Below are 21,203 nucleotides of genomic sequence, written 5' to 3'. Positions count from 1 at the left end.
TCTAAAACCAGTACAGCACAAGATGGCGAATCACCAGTTGTAATTGGATACGCTACTGATCTCATTATTGATCTTCTCACAGGGCAAAGGTGAAGGTCGACCAGTCAGTTAGAGATGAGAGTTGAATTAGTAATTTTACCATTTAGGTTTAGTGTTTATAGCAAATCCCAGTATTTTGTAAAGCCATAATAACTATGCTAGTGCCAAACGTTACAATAATTAATCTGCAGAAGTCTCTAGAATGAACGAATGCCTTGTGAGTTGATCTCGGTGGAAAAAAAAAGCTCTCAGGCTCCTGTTTCTGGAAGCAGAAGTTAGTCCCAGGAGAGGAGAGCAGAAGATGACAGGATTTGGAGTCTTGATATCTGGACATCGTACCTCTGATTGGATAACAGAAACGCAGCCCCACCACTGACTCAGTTTGCTTAGCAATGTTGACACACACATCACACACTGGTAAAATTACATCTCCTCAGTAGACCCATCCCCAGGGGAAGTGGTGAGCTGCAGCAGTGGCTGTGCTCGGGAACTACTCCGTGGTTTAACCCCCCAATCCAACCCTGTAAATCTGAGTGCCAAGGAGGGAGGCATTGGGTCCCTGTTTAAGTCTTTGGTGTGACCCGACCCGATCTCCCAGTCCCAGGGCAGACACTCTACCACTTGGCCACTGAGAAGGTTTTATCTGCACAAATAACAAAAGTCTGAAGGAGTTCTGCTGTGTTTTGCTAACGCTAACGGTTAGCTTCTACTAGCAGACATTCTCTGCTGTTTCCTGGACACAAAACCAACAACAGCCTTCCCCGTCTCGAGCCTCGAGTCTTGAGCCAAGATGGGTGAATCCATGAATGATAATTTTCAGTGTGATGCAGATCTGACTGCTTTTGTATTCCTAGAGTTTCATTGTCTATTTTCTATCGGCGGCTAACACAGGAAATAGACGTAGAAGACAAATCTTTTATTCAACCTGCATGTCAAACTCAGAATGAAAGATCAAACTACAAACTGTGTTAAAATCTTTATCTCTGGAAACATCAGAAACTTCAAAACCGATAACAAAACCTTCTTGTCAATTTTTATCGTTTCATTTACAGCTTAAATGTTTATCTTAACATGAACATTAATTTTTCCCCCACACCTTTCAAAAGTGATAATGATTTTTTACTTTTATTTTTTGCACAGAGGCCTTTTGCCGGACTCATCTGTCTTCTGTACGGCTGCTAATCCCAGTGAATCATTTTATAGAGTAATAAAATAGATTTTCACAGTGTGGAAGGGATCTGGAGGAGGGAAGGCCATGCCATTCCCTGTGGATAATACTTGATTAGGCTCGATTTCATCCAGACTGAAAACACAAGACCAAAATGTGTCAGCGATATTTAATGGCTGTAGTGGAGCGGCCACCACAGCCTCTTCATCTGAATCCTGCTGAGCTGTTCTGGGAGCAGCTTTAATTTTTATGGAAGCAAAGTTTACAAAAACTTTCATCCTTTTGGCTTCTTATCCAGCTCTTCCTCTGGATTACACATGTGTGTTTTCCATGAAAAACAAGAGCATTTCCAAGTAATCCCATATGATGTAGATGTAGATGAAGGACGCGTTAAATGCCAAAATTGGGTAATTTCCTGCTATTTTGTGCATTTTCAGCCTCACAGCAACAACATTCAAGTTGAAATTCGTCTGCACAGTTTGTAGTGACCTCGGGGGCAGAGCATCTAAAAAAACAGCTCTGTGTTTTTTGTGTGTGTTTTTGCTGCTCACCGTGTGCCTGGTCTCAGGAAGGAACAGGTGCTGCCTTTGGTCCAACCACAGTATGGATCCCTGGAGGCCAGACAGCTCCTGCAAGGTTTGAATAAAATAAGTTAGGAAATAACTGAAACTGAGTTAGCACTGATATGACAAGGAACATTTAGGACAGTGGTTTCCAACCGGGGGTCCATGACTCCCCAAGGGGATCCCCACAAGTTTGCAGCGGGTCCCCATAATTTTGTCTGTGCTGAGGTTGTTGTTAGTAAAATCAAAACCCTGCAAGAGCTACAACTCATACACACCCCCATCACCATCAATGGCGATGCTGTGGAGAGGGTGAGCAGCTTCCGTTTCCTTGGAGTTCATCTGGCTGAGGATCTTACGTGGTCAGTGCACACGGAAAATACAGTGAAGAAGGCACAGCAGCGCCTCTTCTTTCTCAGAAGACTGAAAAGATTTGGCATAAGCCGCCGCATCCTCAGGACCTTCTATCGCTGTGCCATTGAGAGCATCCTCACTGGATGCATCTCCGCCTGGTATGGCAACAGCACCGCTTACAACCGCAAAGCTCTCAGAGAGTAGTGCGGTGTGCTGAAAGGATTATTGGAGGTGAGCTTCCCTCCCTCCAGGACATCTATAAGAAGTGGTGCCTGAGGAAAGCGGGGAGGATCATCAAGGACTCAAGTCACCCCAGCCATAAACTGTTCAGACTACTTCCATCAGAAAGGAGGTTCTGCAGCATCCGGTCCAGAACCAGCAGACTGAGAGACAGCTTTTTCCATCAGGCCATCAGACTGCTGAACACTTCACAGACACCTCACCCTCACTACTGAAACTCCAACATTACACACTCCAAACTGTACATTAATGCCACTGTTTTGCACATACCAACCTCTGTATATTTTATATCTCTTATCTCATAGTTTACTTTATTCATTTGTAAAACACGTATATACACACTATACACACACACAAGCACACGCACACACGTAGAACAATATATTAAAAAAAATAATAATATACTTGCATAAACATTTAGTAATGTATATACATTACAACTTATACATATTATTACTTAGATTAGCCATTTTTATATTTTACTTGCTTTTACATTACTGTATTTTTGCATAACTCTGTTGCTGTGAAGCTCGCACACAAGAATTTCACTCGCATGTACTGTACCAGTGTACCTACACATGTGACGTGACAATAAAAGTGATTTGATTTGATTTGTTTTGAACTCTGCATGGCTGTATAAAGTTTGTGACGCTTCACTTTTAATTGTGTGCATGCAGGTAGGAGTTGGGGCTGGCTTGTCTTGGACACAGGAAGGGGGGTCCTCATGCAAAAAGGTTGGAATTCACTGAGTTAGGATGCAGCCTAGATGCACATTTGTTTGCTGTCAAAGATGGAATGTTTCAGTGGCTCGTAAAAGTCCTAAAAGATAAATCTCAGATCCATTCAGAAATTTGCAGAGAATCTGTCAAATATTAAATATGATGCATTTATCTCAGAACAGAGCTGTAGCACATATTGTATCTTTCTGGGTACTTGAAGTGAGATAAATGTCCTCTGAGAGAAGCTGAAAATAAAGCTGGAATTATCCTCTTCATATAGATGATAACAAACAAAAGCTTTCTTTGTTCTGAAATCAGATCACGGCCCTGAATTCTTCTTCTTACAGATAAATATGATTTCTTGGAGAACACAGCAAACAAGCTATAGTTGCGATCTGGTAAACACACATGTCGTTCCTCCTCTGTTGACTGGAACAAACAGAAATGCAAATTTAATTGAGTGAGGAATCAGAGATGAAACAAATCTGGACTGCTTTGGCCAGTGACAGACAGAAACAGAGAGACAGGGACAGAAACTCACCAACCAGCCAAAAAAAAAAACACAATTGGGAGGAATAAAAAAAAAAAGAAAACTCTAAAAAGAATAAAAGTGGCGTTATCAAACTCACTTCATGCAGCGTGAGTGGAGATGGCAGCGTGATGTTGGCACTCTGACCAGACAGGAGGGGAAGGCCAGCAGCAGAGTGTGGCTGGTTCGGTCCAAAGTCAGGGACAGGAGCTGGCGGGCCTGAGGAGAGTCCTCACTACACCTGCAGACAAGAGGACAAAACCTGTGACCTCATCGAAAAATAAATTCGGTTTTAACTCATTAATTTGTCCAAAAGTAATTCCAGCAAACTGTGTCAGAACTTCCAACCATCACGTCATCAAGTGTAAAAGCCCACGATTTATTAAAGGAATCAGTAAAGTACGGCATCGGCTTGCTGAGCTGCCCACAAATATAAACAAACCATGGATGGATGCACAGAGAAGAAATGGAGTGAAAAATGATCTGCTAAGTGTTGCCATCTCATGCAAACTTTCACCTGACATCAAACCCCTGTTAAATTTCTGCCAGTTTACTCCATGTCAGTTTGACAAACTACCAGTAGTTTGCTAATAAAGATGGGGCAGAACATTTCCATGTGAAATGTGCAGTAAACAAAACATGGGGTTTGCTTTGTTTTAGCATGATTAAAGCAGGCTGGCAGAATGAGAAGAGAGGAGGTGTGTGCAGCAATAAAAGCAGGTGAAGACAGCAGGGACCTGCCACTGACAGAACGTTAATAAACAGATCACATGCCAGGAGAGAATAACTGGTAACAGAAAGAAGTTCTGAACAAACGTCACCAAGAACTGAAACGTGATCAAAAGAAAAAAAGTTCAATTAAAATAAAAGAAGTTGAATTAAAAAAGAAGTTAAAACCAAAATGAAAAGTGAAAATGAACATACAGAATAAGTCGGCTAAAAAACATGTTTTTGGTTTTGCATAAATTACATTATTTCTAATAGCGATCTGGCTCTGATCACGTCATTTCTTTTAATTAAGAAGACTAGAATGGGAAAACTCAGCGGAGTAGATCCGCTGCTCCTCCACATCGAGAGGAGCCAGTTGAGGTGGCTCGGGCATACCCTCCAACTGGGAGAAGACTTAAAAGAAGACTCAGGACATGCTGGAGGACACGAGATGACACCCGCATAAGTGGCCACAAATGAATGGATGGATAAACACTTCTGAATGAAAATTCCATGAGCTCATTGTGCCTCGTCTTCCTGCAGTTCTAGGTGTTAAATCAGTCTGTTTTAAGTAATTCATGAACAACTTTTGAAAACATTGTCAGAACTTTTAATGTCACCAGCTGATGAAATCAGTAAAGCGGAATCATAGACAAGGACATTTGTAAATTCAAACAGTGAATAAAAATGACTAGAATCATCAGATAGTCAGCTTAAAATGGAGTTTAAAGGGGACCAATTATGACAGTTATAATAGTTTTATGGTCAATAAAAAATACATTTATAACGTTTTCCCATAAAGTCCCTCTCACATAAATTACAATCCCTGTTCTGTTCTTGATATTTTCAGTACTTTCCAGAGTGAGCCGTTTAGGGGCTCTGTCACTTTAAGAAAATAAGCTGCTGCTGACCACGCCCACCAGTCCCCTGATAGGCTGGGCTTCTACCACAGAAAAAAATTGAGCAAGAATTATGGGTCACTATGGGTACAATGTAATTTATACATGATTCCTTCTTGTTGGGGTAACATGAATAGATTGTGTTCATGATTTTGCTTGCCGATTACTGGTTGGATGGAACAGATTTCCCATTATTAATTAAATGAAATATGCATGTGCTAAAAACATTTTTGTATAGTTGATAAGCTGACAGTGAGCAAAAAACTAAAAGCATGATTGAAAAGGATCGTGTGAAGCCTGATTTATAATTCAGAGCTCCTCAGCAGAGAGACGCACAAGGAGTGTCGAAAAGGTTTTCACATTCGAATTTCTGTTCAGGCAGCGGAGTGTTGCAAAGCTATTCTCCGCCAGCACAACAGAGGGCGTAACACTGTTCTGTGGTATCCTGCCACCATAACACTCGTGTATGCGGTCCTCGATAGTGTATTTACTAATGTGTTTATATATTTAAGAGACTTCTGATTATCTTCAATGGTGCCTGTTTGTTGCAACCACCAGGTAAAAAAACGAACTTGTTTTTATTTGACTATTTTTCTGTCATGTCTCTGTTTATTATCTTCCTGCATCTCCTCTCAATCCTAAAGAAAAACTGCCACCTGGCTTCATGTATATTCACCTTATGAGTTACCTTTGAACTGCAGATAAAAAAGATCTACCGACCGCAAAAACAGCGGAGTGTGTGCTGCGCGCTGGCCGCACCGGTGGGGTGCGTCACCGGAGGACAAAACAGATGATGCGCTCCGCTCCACAGCAGCCGCGAAACGCATCAGGCACAAATAAAAGACAGCAAACATAAAACGGAATGAGCCGATGTCGGTACAAGATCTGCTTGGGTGCAAAATCGGCTCGGGGTCCTTCGACTGCCGATGACGTCAAAGTACGGCAAACCCACTCGGACAAAACACACTACACATCTATACTGTTGGAAAGAATTTAGCAGTTTTGTTATTAAAATAATGTTTCTTAAGACGTAAGTTTTTGTTCATAATGGTATTTGTAAAATAAAACACTATATTGTATTCGTAATGTTGAACTCCTCTTTGAGCACATCCCTTGAAGAATCATAGGTATTAGCAACACCTGTGAAATTGTATTTGCAGGAAAGAAGTGTGTCCCGTTTATTGAAGTATTTTGTGTTTAGAGTTTTTGACGTCTTGTCCATGCGTAGTTCAGTTACACTCATAGCTGCTAGCCAAAACTCTGGAGTTTAAAGTTTTCTGGCTTTACTAAAATATCTGTCTGTACTTATTTGATTGATGGTAGTTTTACTTTCTACTAGACTCCAAATGGAATCATTTGGCACGTTTCTAATTCATAATTTGTAAGAATGTAATCAGCGATATTAGCATTAGCATTCCTATGGGTTTTTCCACGTATATTAGCATTACGCTAACCACTTGCTGCCAAATTGCAGCCTTTGCGATAAGAAAATCTCCTTTTGTCACATCGCAATTTAATTGCACATGCAGTTAATCGTTCAGCCCTAATATACATGCAGCTCTATGCTAAAAGTGTATTTTCAGAGGTAATGGATTTCTTTGTAAAAGTTGTCCATCTTTCCAACAGAAAGATTTGCCTGGACCAACGTAACGTGATTACAACGTAACGTGATTACGTAATTCCGTAAGATTCATGTTCAGCCAGTCAACTACTTTGATGTCATCGGCAGCCGACGGACCCCGAGCCGATCTTGCACCCTAGCAGATCTTGTACCGACACCGACATGAATGATCGCGTGTTAAATTTGTTTTTGAGTAGTGACACCTAATTTGATAATGTTACTGTGGCCGTGCTCAGGACGCAGATGTCTGGAGCGCGTCAACGATGAGAGCTTTGCATACGCAAGCTGGTTAAGGTTAGGATGGGGGTGAGGGGAAGGTTAAATTGCAAGAGGGTAAAGGTCACAATTTGGTCAAATGTCCGTTTTACGGCGGGCGTCAGATACCGACGCTCTGGCACAGCGCATCGCAGACACACTTAAAAAAGGGTTTTAGTGAGGTTGTGGAAATTATTAAAATATTTTCACTCTACATACTTGAATGAATCATTTTGAGCCAATGTAAGAATACTACGTTGATCCAATGTAATTAGTTAAACTGAACCACCAATGCCAAATGAGTTGGTTTGACGTGATCAAAACTGGGTTATTGTACTTGGTTTAATTACGTGGAATGGACTCGTTTCAGGCTCATTCTCAAACCAAACACTGACTCAAAACGGACCGACTTCCTCCTTCATTTCTAAAATCTCATGTGAAACACACGTTTAACACAAATACCTTTACACACAAGCAACGTGGTAGAGGCGGTTTCGGTCAGAGTAATCCCATTAGTCGGATGCTGACTTGACATGAACGGACAGTTAGATTAGTGGTTGTTGCATGAGTGATTGACACGCTTTTGTTCTAATTTTCCTCTCTGCTCACGCTGGAGCTCAACAGAATTTAATGAGTATAGATCCTGTAACTTCCACCACCGAGGCAGCCGTAGCTGCAGCTCAGCAAAAAATGTATACAGTCCTGCTTTAATTATATGCAGGGGTGCACATAATATTTTTGAGTTGGCACTCAGGGGAGAACCTATGGCTGTTGCTTGGTCCTCACATTTTTTTAATGCACTTAATTCTTAACCCAACTCACAATAGGAACAAAACAGAGTAACGCGTTGATGATGCAACATATTTGAATTTTGACTGAAAACAATAAGTACAACAGACACATATTGCCAGCTTAACTTAAACCTTCTAATTTTCAAACAACATGACTGAATTGTCTGAATGTAAAACACAATGTGTAAACAGCTGTTTTGTGATAACAAAAATCAAATAAAATGAATTTTAAAGCCCTTAACAAAATTACTATTTCAGAGCGCTGAAGTTTTTAAAATGGCATAAATGCCGTTTTTATCTCTACAGACTCTCATCATCCTCCTCATCATCCTCCTCACTATCCTGACTGGCTTCCTCCAGTTCACACGCAGCAGAGGACAACTTTCTGATGTTGTCTGCTGTTAGTATGTTTATCAAACGCTGGATGATTGAAGTTTTCAGTGCCTATGTAAGCGGCGCTGTTTTTGTCTGCCAGGGTGGGATTTTCACGGCACAATCTGCACCACATCTCTGTGCGTTCATCGTTTGTTTGAAGCCAGCCGACCTCCTGCAGCCACTTCTCCGCGAATACTCTTTTCTTTTGCGGTTCCGACTCAGTCTGACGTTTTTTGGAGGCGGAGGAACACCAAAATAATTACTTAATGGAGCTTGCTTCTTGGACATCTTTAAAATGTTCCAGAAATGTCTGTCTTCCTCCACAAAATCTTAGGTGCGTGCTGCAGCTTTTTTTCAGGTGCGCATTGTTTATTTTGACAGCGCGTGCGCACCTGCGGACCACTTATGTGCACACCTGATATATGGTATAAGTAACCTGTGATGGATACGGTAGTTTTCAGTGGAAACTCTGAGCTGTTTTTCAGTGATGGCAACCAAAGTGAGTCCATAAGTGGAAAGCACAATTGGAAGCTGGTGCACTGGGACCAGATATCTGAAGCATTATGCCAGGAATTGTAATAAATTTGAGATAAATTATAAGGATCTCTTGACTCCCACTCACTTCTCTGGGTTGAATCCCTCCACTTCCTCCAGAAACACGCTGCTGTGAGAGACAGAGTCTCCACTAGGAATCATTAGGAACTTGAGGATGGTCCCTCGGGTGGAGCCCAGGAACAAGACGGTACGGTTCTTATGGGGCCCAGCTTCTGTGTCTACCACCATGGCTGTCAGCTGGTACCTATATGAACACGTGTGTTGATAAATTAGGTGGTTAAAGAACATTTGCTGCGCTACACACAGGCATGTACACACATATGTTCAGCTTACATGTTTCAAGGCTCAGGATTTAATATCAAAAGTGTAATTTTCAGCACCTTCCCATTGTCTTGACCACCCATGGTCTGTGCCCCAGCAGTGGGACAGTTTCATCCATGAGCGGGTGGGTCTTCACAAAGTTCAGCACCTCGTCTGGAAGCGTGGTTGAGGAGCTAAATCTGGATCCCTGCACTGCACATCCCCCAGGCCTGCAGACACGAGGAGGAGACATGGGAGGGATGGAAAAATATTTTTATCTTCTGAAGCTGGATTTTATAGAAGAGCAGTGAAGAATCTGTGAGACAGATGCCCAGGACAGAACAGCAGCACTGCAGTATTCTGCTGATGCGCTTTTTTCTTCTTTCTTTCCCCCCACAGACACACTTTACATCACATCACCTTGGTTTAGGCACCGCCTCATCCGGAACAGGTGTCCAAATGGACTCGGGGGATTTCTGCTCTTTAAATCGACCCTCAAAAACATGAGCGAGCTGCTGCATGTCAAACACGCAAACAGCAGAGCCGGGGATGCTACGGAGACAAGAGGGAAAGGAAGTTTGGTTTATTCCACACTGTGTGTGTGCGTGTGTGCGTGTGTGTGTGTGTGTGTGTGTGTGTGTGTGTGTGTTTGTATTACCTGTTAGGTGGTGTGGAGAACAAGCCCAGGATGACGTCTCGCCCTTGCATGTGGATGATGTCACTTGTGGCGTGCAGGAGGTTGAAGTAAAAGTGCGAGTCTCCTGGGATGGAGCAGTTGAGTCTTGCTTTAAGGAACGTGGTCCACTGTTTCTCCAGGACGCGCTGAGAGCCACCCAGGTCTGATTTACACACACGTGCAACTCGGGATACCATCACCTGGGAAAAGAATGATTCGATAAACCTTTAGTCTAACTGAAGAAGTTATAAAAAAGAACTAATGAAGGAGGTAGGTAGAGAGAAGGAGAAGACCTTCTCTAGATGATGAAACTCCATGGCCATTTCTCTGAAGAAGAAGTAAATGTGAGGCCCCCATTCCATGGCGCTCACAAAATAGGGTTCTGAAATACAAAAATCCACAAACCGGACTCCATGTCAACACCGAACTTATATTTAATCTAGCAGAATACATAACAACTAATTCATCCTTTTTTCTTCCTGCTCCAGCTCTGACACATTTGAACCCTTTTGCCCAAGGCCTTCCAGTTCAATCGCGGACTGAAATCTCTGAATCTGTGGGGAATCTGACTAACCTCAATACATCACTCCATCTGATCAAGCTCCTATTATAAAAAGTCTATTAAAGGGAATTTTAATCATGTCTGCTTCAGTTGAAGTTCAGATTTTAGCCCCATAGCACACAGCAGCCACTAGTGGTGGCTCCATTTTATTTTGGTAAATAACTGAAGGCAGCGGTTTCTGCTGCACGTCTGCGGAATGTTTCCGGTCCTGAAGGGCCGCCGTTAATGTTTCTAAAAGTACCTCTGAACCACTTGGAGTCGTGCTTGACGGTGCGGAGCGCAGGGCTGTCGCCCAGGCTGCGATAGATCACTGCATCGATGGCCAGGAAATCCGTCACAGTGCCGGTAAAAAGACTTCCATCTGAAGGAGAGAGAGAGAGGGATGCACGGAGGGAGGGAGTGAGGGAAGATTAAGAAGGAAAGAGGGGAAGATACAGATGCAGAGATAGCACAAGGTCAGAGAGATTAAAGCCAAACAAGAGCTGCAGTGAGAGGTCTGACCATAAATCACCTGTAAAGGTAAACTGATAGGTGTGAGCGCTTCAAAGTCTGGAGCTGAAAACCAAGTTCGATGTCTGAGATAAAACTAGACAGCAAAGCCATACCTGCAAATAACGCCACGTTAGCATGTCGTGGGTCATATGGGCACCGTGCCATCCCACTGATGGGCTCTCCTACCACCTCTAAAGTGTCTCGCTGCAGAAAGAGATGTTGAGATGTTTTATAAGAGGTGGATACGAAACAAGCCATCAGGCTGCAGGTAGGTGAATACTTACTGTGTAGTTGGTGCACAGAGGGTTGAAGGCATTCGTGCCACAGACAAACAGACCTCCATGCTGGCTGAGCAACACCTTGATGAAATTACGACACTCGCCCTGCAGGAGAGGAGGAATCAGAGATGAAAAGGATGATTCTGAACAAATTCTTATGTTTGCATTTGTGTTCCTTTTATTTCTTTTTGGTGGAAGTAACTCATAAATACTACTGCCTTTCAGTTGGGATAAAATATGTTTTCATTGCAGAGTGATGTTTAAAGGGGAACTAGGAAGTTTTGACTTACTTTTAGCATCCCCTAGTGTCAATTTGCAGAACTAACAGCAAAACATATCTCCTTGCTGTGCGTTCGTCTTTTGAACACCTTAACTTAACAGCTGAAACATCTCCCCTGCCTTCATTAGTGTTTGCAGGAGTGATTCATCACTAAATTCAACAAATCAGCTGTGCCATAGTTTAAAACATGCAAGAAACACACTGGAAGCAGACTGCAGCGCCAGGTAAGTCAGCTACTTTCTTTCTGAGTCTCAGCAGACTGGACCGCCACTCTGAAGTTGGAAATGGAATATTCTGGCCACGGGGGCGACTGGCTGGGAGGCCTTTCATTAAATCGACCTGTAAAGGTTCATTTTAGCCCATAATGGCTCAAGAAAAAATTTTAAACTTATGAAAAAGTTACAAATTATGGCTTAAATAAATGGGAATTTTTACCCTTAAACTCATTAAAAACTCAAAAGCTCCCACATGTTTAAATACGAAATCTGTAAGATTGTTAAAGGTGTGGTTTACTTGTTCATTCAATACATTTGCAGTGTACTCTAGTGTAAATCAGTGCCTTATAAGTTATCAAAAAAAAGCTATGATGCTCCTGCTCTGAGATGCAGAAGTTTGCTGCAGAGGTAGGTTGAAAACAGCAGGATTACTCATTATTATTAATATGTACACACCTGGCTTCTGATTGGCTAACAGAACATGTTGAGCCATGTTGCAAAGTCACTATAACCAAGACACTCTCCACTCTCTCTCTCTCGCAAAAAATAAATAAACAAAAGAAAAAGCCTTCCTGTGGGCAGGTGCGAGCCAAGCTGGGCAAAGCCACAAATGCAGATTCACAGTGTGACATAGTAATGTGAGGATTTTGAAATCCTAGAGTTTCACCGTCTATTTTCTATTAGCATCTAATGCATGAGATAGGTGTAGGAGACTATTTTCATGTTCAGCCTGCATGAAAAACTCAGAGTGACCAAATATTATCAGAAAAAATCATAAAAAAATGTTTTTCAGTCAACCACACCTTTAAACACCTCAGTAATCTGTGTTCCAGTTAAATAATCCAGATTTATAAATTTTAAGATAAATGGAGGGTCTGAAAACCAGCTGATGCAGACTCCTCTATAACCAGAGTGGCTCTTCATTTTATCATGGCTGTCCTCATTACTTCACTGCTGTAGCACTAGCCGGATGATTCACTTTGTTCCCTTTAAAATTTATGCAGAAGTTTAAAAATCTGTACTATTTAAGTAATCCAACAAAGTTCCTGTTTGTTTTTATCTGACGTCCACCTTGAGCCGTTCCCTCTCCTCTCGCCTTTGGTTTAGTTCTCTTATTCCCTCCCACACCGTCTCCTCTTTCATCTGCCCTCCCACCAGTAAGTGGCTGCCCTCTCCTCCTCCTAGTTTATTTTCTGTTTTTCCTCCACCTCCACACATCTCATTGTTACCTATGCTTCCCTTCATCACCTGTTTTCAATTACTGTTCACTCCCCGAGGCCGTGTCACTAAACTATCCTCGGTTATAATATCCCTTCTATTTCATATCTTTACTTTTCTCACAAAAGTTTGCCAATGGCCCCTAAATAATACCATTTTCTTTTCTTTTTTCCATATAACTCAAAACTTTCTCAGGCTTGACTTTTCCACGAACCCAACAGCGTTCCCTTCTTTTCCATATATTAAGGAATCTAACACGATCTGCATGATAAATTCAAAGCTTCCGGTTTTCCCTGAATTTGCTTGATGAGGTGATTTGCTGATTGTGTATCAACAAGATCAAGTTTGTGTAAGCCCCGTCTGCAGGTGCACCCACAAGGTCTCTGAAACAGCTGCTCCATCTGTTTGCCTGTTATAGAACAGAAAAAGAAACAAAAATACGAGTGGTGCTGTTTATTTTACCTCGTGTTTGCCCTTCATCCGACACACCCGGATGTCGTTCTTATTGGACTCCCATGTCCTTTTCTGCAACACAAACCCTCTGTTACACATGCTGTTATGTGAATGTTGTTATTTATTAGTGCGTGTGTGTGTGTGTGTGTGTGTGTGTGTGTGTTTGTGACAAAAATGAGTCATACCTTACTGTAAAACATCTCCTCTCCGACCATGTTATCCAGCTCCACTCGATACAAGTCATCTCTACAAACCAGATGAAAACACCCACAAATCAACTGTTTGTGTTATAAATATGAAGATATTTGGTTATTTAATATATAAAAAAAACGTCAACAGCAACAATCATTGCATTTTTTTAAATTTATTGCAGAAATATGACATTAATTAAACTTTTATGAAGTTATCATCAGAGCTTCCTTTTAGAATCGCCACTACAGCTAATCAGCATTAACAAATACAAAAAACAACATTTATTTTGTCAGATTTACAGATATTATTTGACGTAGCGGTAGTTGAGAGCCATTCTAATTCTGAGCTGATGATTTACTTTATTTCAAATACTGAATAATTCATTTTTTAATATTCTTCCTCTGTGATGCCTGAATTTTTCAGCATTTCTTCAAAAGTTAGAAATTTTCATCACTGATTTAGTTTTTATAAAACCCAAATATATTTTTTAAAACAAGGCATGACTCAAGACTTTTACACTTAACTTTCTGCAACCTGATTGGCACATTAGTGTTTAAAAAATCATTCTGCTGGTTTATCTAACAAAGTAGCTGGGGAGTAAATGTCAGTGCATGCTTCTCAAAACAGTCGCTTTCTTCACACTTGAACAGCTTTTTAGAAAAAAATTAATCAAAATACAATTTCTGTCGCTCTGCCATCTGCCTGTGTGCTTCTTATGAGTCACAGCCAGATATTATTCTAGGGAAATGTTCTGAAATCATGGAAACTGCTTCTGAATTATGCAACGTTTCTGGCATTTTAGGTAAATGTAAATGACTTCTGATCAGTAGAAGTGATTCTGGTTTTCTTAGTGATTTTTATCTCATTGATTTTTACAAAGGTGATAGCCCTGTTGTCCTGACTTCCTCCTGAGATTACTCACTCTGCTCAGCAGCCTGGAAGACTGATGAGTGTGTTGGGATGTGAACACAAGAGCAAATCCTCCAGAGAGTGTGTGTGTGTGTGTGTGTGTGTGTGTGTGTGTGTGTGTGTGTGTGTGTGTGTGTGTAATAGATGCTTCTTCATACACTTTTCTGCTGAACTACCCTACTTATAGTCATTTTTACACATTCAAATACATTTACTACTATTATTAAATTAAAAAGAGTGATCATGGAGCCTCCAGCTACACTGTTGAAACAGCAATTTCAAAAGACGACCTTTTGAATCTGGTCTACAACATCCACTCAGATGTCACTCCAGTTGCAGTAACATCCAGAGGATCTTCTGTTGCAAATGTGAGAAGTGTGTTATCTTACAGGAGAAACCTGTGTTAAATAGATGTCTTATAATTCTTTTATTGTTCCGAGTCATGGACCAATGACGCATCACAACTATCCAATCACGTTGCAGGGTTTTCTTATCCCTATGGAACCAGGAAAAAGTCAGGAAGGCATGATATCAGCTCTGTCTGAAGCAGTCCAATAGATTACCACAACACCTAAAATGTAACAATATAAAATAAAATAAATGGAAAAACAGGCTAAACTAAATATTTGAATATTGTACAAAAGTCCATTTATGTCAGTATTTGAGAGACTGAGAGACCATCTAAAGGCTCAGAAACCATTTGCAGGTGTTTTGGATTCATTAGCTGATTAGAGTGTGAGATTTTGAATGTGGGGTTTTCATAAGCTGTAAGCCATAATCATCAAAATTATAACAAAGGCCTGAAGCGGATTTGCATGTATTGAGTCTATTTAGTAGTTTGACCTTTTTAGATGAATCACTGAAATAAATGAACTTTTGCGCCACATTCTAAGTTTTAGAGTTTCAACAGTGGTAGTTTGGTGGCAGGAGAATCTCGTCTCTGCTTTTTGCGGATGATGTGGTCCTCCTAGCTTCATCCAGCTCTGACCTTCAGCTCTTGCTGGGTAGGTTCGCGGCCGAATGTGAAGCGGCTGGGATGAGGATCAGCACCTCCAAATCTGAGACCATGGTTCTCGACCGGAAAAGGGTGGCTTGCCACCTCCGGGTCGGGGGAGAGGTCCTACCTCAAGTGGAGGAGTTTAAGTATCTCGGGGTCTTGTTCACGAGTGAGGGTAGGAGGGATCGGGAGATCGACAGGCGGATTGGTTCGGCGTCTGCAGTGATGCGGACGCTGAGCCGATCTGTCGTGGGGAAGAGGGAGCTGAGCCAGAAAGCCAGGCTCTCGATTTACCGGTCGATCTACATCCCAATCCTCACCTATGGTCATGAGCTTTGGGTAATGACCGAAAGAACGAGATCGCGGATACAAGCGGCCGAAATGAGTTTCCTCCGTAGGGTGGCCGGGCTCAGCCTTAGAGATAGGGTGAGGAGCTCGGACATTCGGGAGGGACTCGGAGTAGAACCGCTGCTCCTCCGGATCGAAAGGAGCCAGTTGAAGTGGTTTGGGCATCTGGTCAGGATGCCTCCTGGACGCCTCCCCGGGGAGGTGTTTCGGGCATGTCCTGCCGGCAGAAGGCCCCCGGGTCGACCCAGGACACGTTGGAGAGGTTACATCTCCAATCTGGTCCGGGAACGCCTTGGGGTCCTGCCGGAGGAGCTGGTGGACAAGGCCGGGGAGAGGACGGCCTGGAGCTCCCTAATTGGGATGCTGCCCCCGCGACCCGGACCCGGATAAGCGGAGGAAGACGAAGACGAAGACGAAGAGTTTCAACAGTATGTCATAAAATCACGTAATAAAACATTTACCAAGTTTAAAGACTAATGTCTTATATAATTATTAAAATATTGGTCTGGGATAGGCATGTCCAAAATGCGGCCCAAGGGCCATTTGTGGCCCTCCGAGGGATTTTGTGGTCCTCACTTGCATTCAGGTCCAGATTAAGATGATAAACGGGTTTCATGGAATAATCTTCAAGCCGAACTGAAAATGTCTGAACTTGTCTCACTGAAAACCTTTCATATAATAGGGAAAAGCGTCCATCAGTGGGTGCATGTGTTTCTAATTTTCACTGTTACAAAGAGCTCCAGAAACTAAACTTTATGACTTGAAACTTTTTAGAGCCATTGCCTTCTTTGGATAAAAAAGACAAAAGTCTTTTGTTTAACAGTCATATAACCACAAATGCTCTTCTGTTTACGACCAATGGCGATCTTCCATCATGTTTGTGGTTCTGTTTTGTTGTGTGCTGCTGTCCTCTTGGCTTGGTTTCCCTTACAAATGAGATCTGGAGCTCAATGGGATTTTTTTTAAAGTTAGTTAAAATTATGGAAGAGTTTTGTCTCTCCAGCAAGCTGCCTATTTAGAGCAACTTATTTTACGTTCAGATTTTTACTAAGATGTCTATTTGAGGTCTTTTTGAGCAGAAAAAAACAATCACCATAAAAATAATCAATTTAAAGAAAAAAATTTTTGTAAACCACGAGAACTTAATTTAATTCAATTATTTTCATCTTGAAAACTTTGGACACCCCTGGTAAATGACAACCTATACGTGAGAATACAAAACAATCTTGAATCTCATTATTCAGATAAACAAGCCCAATATTCTGTCCAAGAAGTAATGCATGAGCAGATCTTTTACACCAAAAGATTAACAACTAAAAAATCTGATTCCATTGGTCTCTTTTACGTTGAGGTACAACTTATTCGAGTCATGCATGTGGAAAACCTAACATGTGTGCCAAAATCTCCTGCAACATTCTTCTGTTGATATTCACTCTTGTTTTGAGGTTTATGTGCTGCCAGGTGTGTCAGTCACAGGTGTGTAACCAGTGTAGTGGAATGGTCATTCATGTGACCAGCGCAAAGGAGGAGGAGCCAAGCTGTCGTGGCTGCATATGGACTTTCACTTGCCACTGAGGCCCTTGAGTGTGTACAATCATCAAAGTGTAAAAATTGACATTATGTGTTTTTCCTCATTATTGTGAAGGCCAATTGTTTGTTATACAATTGTTACTTTTGTTAAAGTGGAGGTGTAGTTTCCTGCCACTAGGGGGCAGTACATGCATTTCAGGGTAGTTTTACAGCATACCGCTGTGACCATCGCTAGTTTAGAAAAACATTACAGTAAATGTTGTTACCTGTGGAGCAGAAAGCATGAAACCTCGGTGTGACTCAGACTTTGACGGTCTTTCAGTTAATTCCAACCAGAGAATGCAAGCTGATGCTAGCTTTCTGGTGCTGTAGTTTTCGGGGTCCTGCGCCTGCCGATGACATCATCATACTACGGCAACACCACTTGGCCAAAGTATATTATATCGTTTTTTTTAATCCTGTTATTTCAAACAGGTTTTGGAAATATTTTAGCAGTTTTGTTATAAAAATCATGTTTCTTACTATCTAAATGTTTTTGAACGTGGTAATGTAACTTCTGTAAGTCGTACGTCCAGCCAGTCATCTAGTGTTATGTCATCAACAGGCACAAGACTCCGAGCCGGCCTGAGAGAAACATGGCATCTAATATGGTGTCCCCCAGAGACTTAGACCCTCGCCCTACGTACTTTAGACTTGGTTTTTATGGGTATATAGTACCAAAGCTGCCAATATTTTTCAACGACTGGACATCATTTTATTAATTTTTACAGTTTTGATAGATATTTCCAGAGATTAATGATGAAATTACATTTTGGCACTTTAAGCTGGACCAATCAGGCTGTCCAGCAATATAAGCGTTATCGCCACAAAGCATTGTTGTGACAAAGAAATACTGAACCAAATTCAAATATTTAAATAAAAGAAATAAACTTTAAATTATAAATTTTGTTTCACATGAATATTATTAATTTGATTTAGCATCAGATTGACCATTTTTTATTAGTTAATGACATTAACTTGCAAGTAGTCAAAGCTCAGCCAACAGCAGGTGTAAGTGATGACCACAAAATAAAGCATCTGCAATATATTCTGGAAAGATGCATTATTTTAAAACGCACCAATCGGTAAAATCATTTAGCTGATGCATCCTGTCAATCAATGCAGAATCCACAATGAGAGAGCTGATTTCAGCGGCGCTGGGGAAGCTGTGGAAGTGTGACATCACTGCAACATGATTGGATAGTTGCAATGTTGGACCAGCAAAATGCTGATGCAAAACATTGTTGGTTACGGATTGTGTGTGTGTGTGTGTGTGTGTGTGTGTGTGTGTGTGTGTGTGTGTGTGTGTGTGTGTGTGTGTGTGTGTGTGTGTGTGTGTGTGTGTGTGTGTGTGTTGGTTAATGATTAAAATGTGTTGATGAATAGTAAGAAATGTTATAATTTTCAAATGGAGGAACAGTTTTAACCATGTGCTTTTTTTCTGTTTATCTTGTAGCGGAGGCTAATGTGTATTATTTACTTGATATTCTGTATAAATATACAATATTACCTTGCTTGATCTTTATTGTAAATATCAGAAGATTATAGGGCTTAATCAGAACATTCTAGGATTTTTGCTTTATTAAGTAATTATACACACTTTGTTTTGATTCAGAAAAGAGTCAGGTTTATAATAGTAAGAAATTATTTTATTACAAATATAACACGACAAGTGAACTAAGCATTTACTGTGAATGGATGAAGCTAAAGGTGATGTAGGCTATGTGTCAATGAGATGTTGGTCAGAACTCCCGAATTTCGGAGAGCGGTGTCTCCGGATGAAAAATAATTTGGATTGCTTAAGCTATGAAGTTGTTATCGTAAGAAGTAAGAAGCACATTCAGACGCAATCTCTCTTTGTTCTACCTCACCCTTTTGATGACCCTCGTCACGGATCCAGAGGTCAGAGAGGTTGGATGACCTCGGGGCACCCAGGTCCGTTAGATTGACCTCAAGCACCGACTTCTCCAGTTCAGAGTTGCCAACAGGCAGCACAGGTTGGAATCAGCTTGCGTCTCAGGAATAACTCTTAAGGAGTTTAACTATATCAGCTTGTTTCTGCAGGAACTGGTTTTGCTGTCTCAGCTTTGTAGGTGCAAAAAGATTTTGACGATGTCAAAATCTTTGATGGTTGAAGAGATTTGGCTAAAGATGGCCGGTCTAAAGCTTTCTCTAGAACTGACAAATTACTCAAAGCAATTTAGTTTTAAGGAATTGATGTTATGATTTGGATAGCCAATCAGAGGCTGGTTTGAGAGATGTTACCAAGACACTCAGAAACACCTTCTTTGATACGGAGGCTCTGATCTGGGTAAAAGGTTAGCTATGTGTAATGGATTTAACTTAACCATACTTGTTATTGTTGATGAGCAGGTGTGAGGACCTTGTCGTCAAAACATGGTGAACACATTGCAGTCTAGTAGACAAACATAACATCCGTTCAGTAAGCACAGATTAATGAAGCGTTTAATTGTACTATAAATATTTGTTTGTTTTAATGTAGGTTTTGTGTTTTGTAAACAAGTAAAAATTACTTGTATAAAGGGTTAGGGACATATAAGTTTCCACTTCAGCCTACTCCTTTTCAAACAGAGAAGAAGGGATGATGATATGTATTTTTTTCTGTTTGTGGAATAAAAAAAAAGATGTATGTTTTCTTTGTTTGAAATAAACTAAACTAAGACTAAATATCATCAGTAGTAATAAACAAACGTTTATTTAATGATTATCTAGATTATAAGTCATAGAAGGAGTTCATATTGATTTAGTAAATGATTCTTGAATTTAGCAATGAATTCGAGCTGGAGTTGGAGTCTTCTGGAGGCAGACGGATGAAAACTTGGGAGAGAAAGTTATTGTTTATCTTTAAGACCAGCAGCGTCTGTGAATCCCAACTGGTGTGAAGGCAGACTCGTTTAAAGGGAACACATGCAATGTTGTGTCTCCTTTCTGACCAGATGTTGAATAGATGGTAAAAGGTCAGGCTGTACCTAAACTGAGCATTGCTGGATGCTACAATCTCCAGTGTTAAAGGTGAATGTGAATGAACACACACACACACACACACACACACACACGCACACGCACACGCACGCACACACACACGCACGCACACACACACACACACACACACACACACACACACACACACACACACACACACACACACACACACACACACACACACACTTGACATTTAAAAGCAGCACTGAATAAATCATCACTAGGAAAATTTGAAAAAGTCCCTTGAAGAGTGACAGCAGATGGAAAGCCAACACATCTTAATGCGAGTGTGTCAGTGGAGGCGGTTGCTGTTGGTTACCTGGCTCCGATGTAAAGAGTGCGGTTGACTTGGAGGACGGTCTGGATGTACAGCTCCTGTTTCTGAGCTGAGCGATGAGCCCGGCCCAAGAACACCGGGTACCTCCTGACCACTGGAGCCATGATCCCACAGAAAAGAAGTGATTTTCATGTTTAGGAAAAAGAAAAGAAAATAAGGTGTGTTCCTGGCTCAAGGACTCTCTGACAGCTGAGGACAGAACAAGCACTTTTCCTCCTATATTTACCAGAAGTACTGAGGCCAGGCAGTAAAATGCCTTCTCTAACCTTCACTTTAATAGTGTCTTCAATCATTCCTGATGCCTTTGTTAAGGCAAACATTGATAACAGGCTGAGGCTGATTGTAAGTCAGAGGAAGCACACCAAAACACTCTAATTCTGTCTTGCTGTTGCTGGTTCATGTAGCTCCATAATGACTAAAACTGTGAAATTACTATTTTATTTGGAATAAAAAAGGCATCTTTCATGTCTTCCATGTATCTGAATTAAACTATACATTAAGTGGAGGGCAGAACTCAGAATGAGAGAAAGTTTTTTGAAGTGGAGTCCTCACCATCAG

The 21,203-nt window shown here is 41.3% G+C and overlaps 1 protein-coding gene across 1 annotated transcript in view; it reads right to left on the bottom strand.

Annotated features, from left to right (window-relative positions):
* The window catches only part of LOC107384130 (semaphorin-6B), a 46,921-nt gene that overhangs the window by 2,693 nt on the left and 23,025 nt on the right, over positions 1 to 21,203 (bottom strand). Inside the window, exons 3-15 of the mRNA XM_015957204.3 lie at positions 20,628 to 20,739; positions 13,476 to 13,536; positions 13,300 to 13,362; positions 11,131 to 11,229; positions 10,960 to 11,050; positions 10,596 to 10,715; positions 10,086 to 10,174; positions 9,775 to 9,992; positions 9,537 to 9,668; positions 9,197 to 9,346; positions 8,884 to 9,060; positions 3,713 to 3,853; positions 1,759 to 1,836 (exon numbers count right to left, since the gene is read on the bottom strand). Coding sequence (XP_015812690.1) covers positions 1,759 to 1,836; positions 3,713 to 3,853; positions 8,884 to 9,060; positions 9,197 to 9,346; positions 9,537 to 9,668; positions 9,775 to 9,992; positions 10,086 to 10,174; positions 10,596 to 10,715; positions 10,960 to 11,050; positions 11,131 to 11,229; positions 13,300 to 13,362; positions 13,476 to 13,536; positions 20,628 to 20,739 — 1,531 coding nt within the window. The remainder of the gene's footprint in view (positions 1 to 1,758; positions 1,837 to 3,712; positions 3,854 to 8,883; positions 9,061 to 9,196; positions 9,347 to 9,536; positions 9,669 to 9,774; positions 9,993 to 10,085; positions 10,175 to 10,595; positions 10,716 to 10,959; positions 11,051 to 11,130; positions 11,230 to 13,299; positions 13,363 to 13,475; positions 13,537 to 20,627; positions 20,740 to 21,203) is intronic.

The sequence above is a fragment of the Nothobranchius furzeri genome, chromosome 11 (assembly GCF_043380555.1).
Source record: "Nothobranchius furzeri strain GRZ-AD chromosome 11, NfurGRZ-RIMD1, whole genome shotgun sequence".
NCBI classification, from domain to species: Eukaryota; Metazoa; Chordata; class Actinopteri; order Cyprinodontiformes; family Nothobranchiidae; genus Nothobranchius; species Nothobranchius furzeri.
The sequence above is the reverse complement of the archived record's forward strand: the minus strand, read 5'-3'. Positions and strand labels throughout refer to the sequence as shown.